The sequence below is a fragment of the Chiloscyllium plagiosum genome, unplaced genomic scaffold (assembly GCF_004010195.1).
Source record: "Chiloscyllium plagiosum isolate BGI_BamShark_2017 unplaced genomic scaffold, ASM401019v2 scaf_25085, whole genome shotgun sequence".
In the NCBI taxonomy this organism is placed as follows: Eukaryota; Metazoa; Chordata; class Chondrichthyes; order Orectolobiformes; family Hemiscylliidae; genus Chiloscyllium; species Chiloscyllium plagiosum.
In genome coordinates, this window is record NW_025180377.1 from 1 (window position 1) to 2,366 (window position 2,366).

At 36.5% G+C, this 2,366-nt stretch overlaps 1 protein-coding gene across 1 annotated transcript; it reads right to left on the reverse strand.

Moving 5' to 3' along the window:
* Positions 1 to 563: 563 nt before the first annotated feature.
* On the reverse strand, positions 564 to 1,736 carry LOC122545425 (cell wall protein DAN4-like; the record flags this gene model as incomplete). The annotated part of the gene is made up of 3 exons (XM_043684451.1): positions 564 to 683; positions 984 to 1,133; positions 1,617 to 1,736. Coding segments are annotated over 3 exons (390 nt in total), but the record flags the coding sequence as incomplete, so codon positions are not given.
* Positions 1,737 to 2,366: the final 630 nt, after the last annotated feature.

Sequence of the window (2,366 nt, forward strand, 5' to 3'; positions counted from 1 at the left end):
CATTTGCAGCGGAATTTGTTATGTATGAAAGTTTCTCCGAAAAATGTGAAGTTCATTTGTAGCTGGCGTATTCGGAGAGATTGTATGTGTAGTTTTCACTTAAAACAAATTATTGTGTCAGTTCCTGGGATGTACTCACCAATCTTTCAGTTCCCTCTGGGTTTGTCCCACATTTCTCCATATGCAGAATTAATGTGCATTAACACTTCAATTTGACCCAGCAATGACTATCAGGCATTTGAGATAAAATGCATCCATTGTATAATGTTGCTGTCCTCTTTATTGGGACTACGGCTGACTTTGGTCAAGAATGTTCCATGGCCATCATTCTCCACTTTGAATCACTACTTTAGAAACCAACTTAACCAGAATCTATTCAAGTCATTACAGATGGGACCAGTTGTTGTGACAACATGATTTTGTGCACTGACACAGATCAAAGTTTTGAGATGTATTTCAAGAGTGCATTATAATAAAATGTCTTTTTAAAAATTACGTAAGTAAGTGTTGGATTTCAGCTGTCACTCTGAGGTAACAAATCATATTACCATAAGTTTGCATACCTGTTGGTTCTGATGTACTTGTTGGTGGAAATGTGGATGTGGAGGTTGGTGTTGTAGTTGTTGATTGTACAGATACTGTCGATGATTCAGTAGGAGTAGATGTAGAAACACTTGGTGTACCTGAGCAATAAAATTAAAAAATTAATCTTGATTCCCAACATAAACTAATTCCTAATTTTGTCATGAGTGGTCAGCAATTTAAATTTTCAGCCGAACTTGTTATGCCTGATAGACACTCTGTGAAACAGTTTGTGCATTCACAGCTGTCACGTTCTGACAATTTTGATGTTAATTTTTTGAAGGATTTGAAATAATTTTGAGTTTTCAGGATACAGTTACTGCTCCAGAACAAAGTCTGGTGTTTATTAGTTCTTGTTTTTATCGACAAGGAAAGAGTGGTTCAGTTTGGTGTGGACTCACCTGTTATTGGCGTAGTGGAGGTCTGTGTACTTGTTGGTTCTGATGTATCAGCTGGTGGAGTCGTGGATGTGGAGGTTGTTATTGTAGTTGTTGATGGTACAGAAGTTGAAGATGATTCAGTTGGACCAGTTGTTGAAACACTTGATGTTCCTGTGCAATACAAAGTTGAGCTTTTTAGAGCAACATTGACTGAATCATAACTGCCCCATGCAATGTGATCATGCTACTTTTGCAGTGGAATTTGTTATGTATGACATTCAGTCCATGAAAAGTGAAGTTTATTTGTAGCTGTTGCATTCGGAGAATTTGTGTGTAAAGTTTTAACAAGAAAACAAATGATTTTGGTGATAAATGTTCCATGGCCATCATTCTCCACTTTGAATCACTCATTTAGAAAACCAACTTAGCCAGAACATGGACTGATGTCACTGAATGTATTCAAGTCGTTAAAGGTGGGAATAGTTGTTATGACAACACGATGTTGTCCACTGACTCAGATCAGCATTTTGACATGTATTTTAAGAATACGTAATGACTTATAGCAAAATCTCTTTTAAAAAATAAAGGAGGTAACTGCTACTTTTCCAGCTGTGATTCTGAAGCAACTCGTCAAATTACCGAAAGTGTGCATACCTGTTGGTACTGATGTACTTGTTGGTGGATTTGAGGATGTGGAGGTTGTTACTGTCATTGTTGATTGTACAGATACTGAAGATGATTCTGTAGAAGTCGATGTAGAAACACTTGATGTACCTGTGCAATAAAAATCAAAATGTAGCAATAAAAATCAAATGTAGCTCTCTTAGCTTTTTCCAGTTTGCTTAATGTGCACAGTTAATGTGCAGTACCTCTTAAATTTAGCCCACATTTACAACAATGACTATTTTGCATTTAAGATAAAATGCATCCATAAGTTTGTACTCTGTTCTGTTTACTGGGGCTGAGACAAGCTTTCGTGAAATATTTTGGTTGGCCATCTTTCTCCAATTTCAATCATGAATTACAAAACCAACTGAACCAGAACATGGATTGATGTCTTTGAACCTTTTCAATTCATTAAAGATGGAATCCAGTTGAAAGACTGAACAATTTTGTGTACTGACTTAGACCAGGGTTTTAACATAAATTTCAAAAATGTGTTTAGAACTTTCAGCAAAATCCGTTTTCAGAAATGTGTTAGTCACTGTTCCTTTTCCAGCTGTGATTCTGAGCAGAAATGTCCTGTGAACGTTACTATTAATGATAATGTTTGAATGATTTCAATTTCTTTCCAAACCATCAGTATACAAACCTACAATAGGGAAATGTCTGATGCTCATTAGTTCCTGTTGCGACCGAACTGAAACCAGTTGTTCAGTGTGGCGTGGACTCACCTGTTATTGG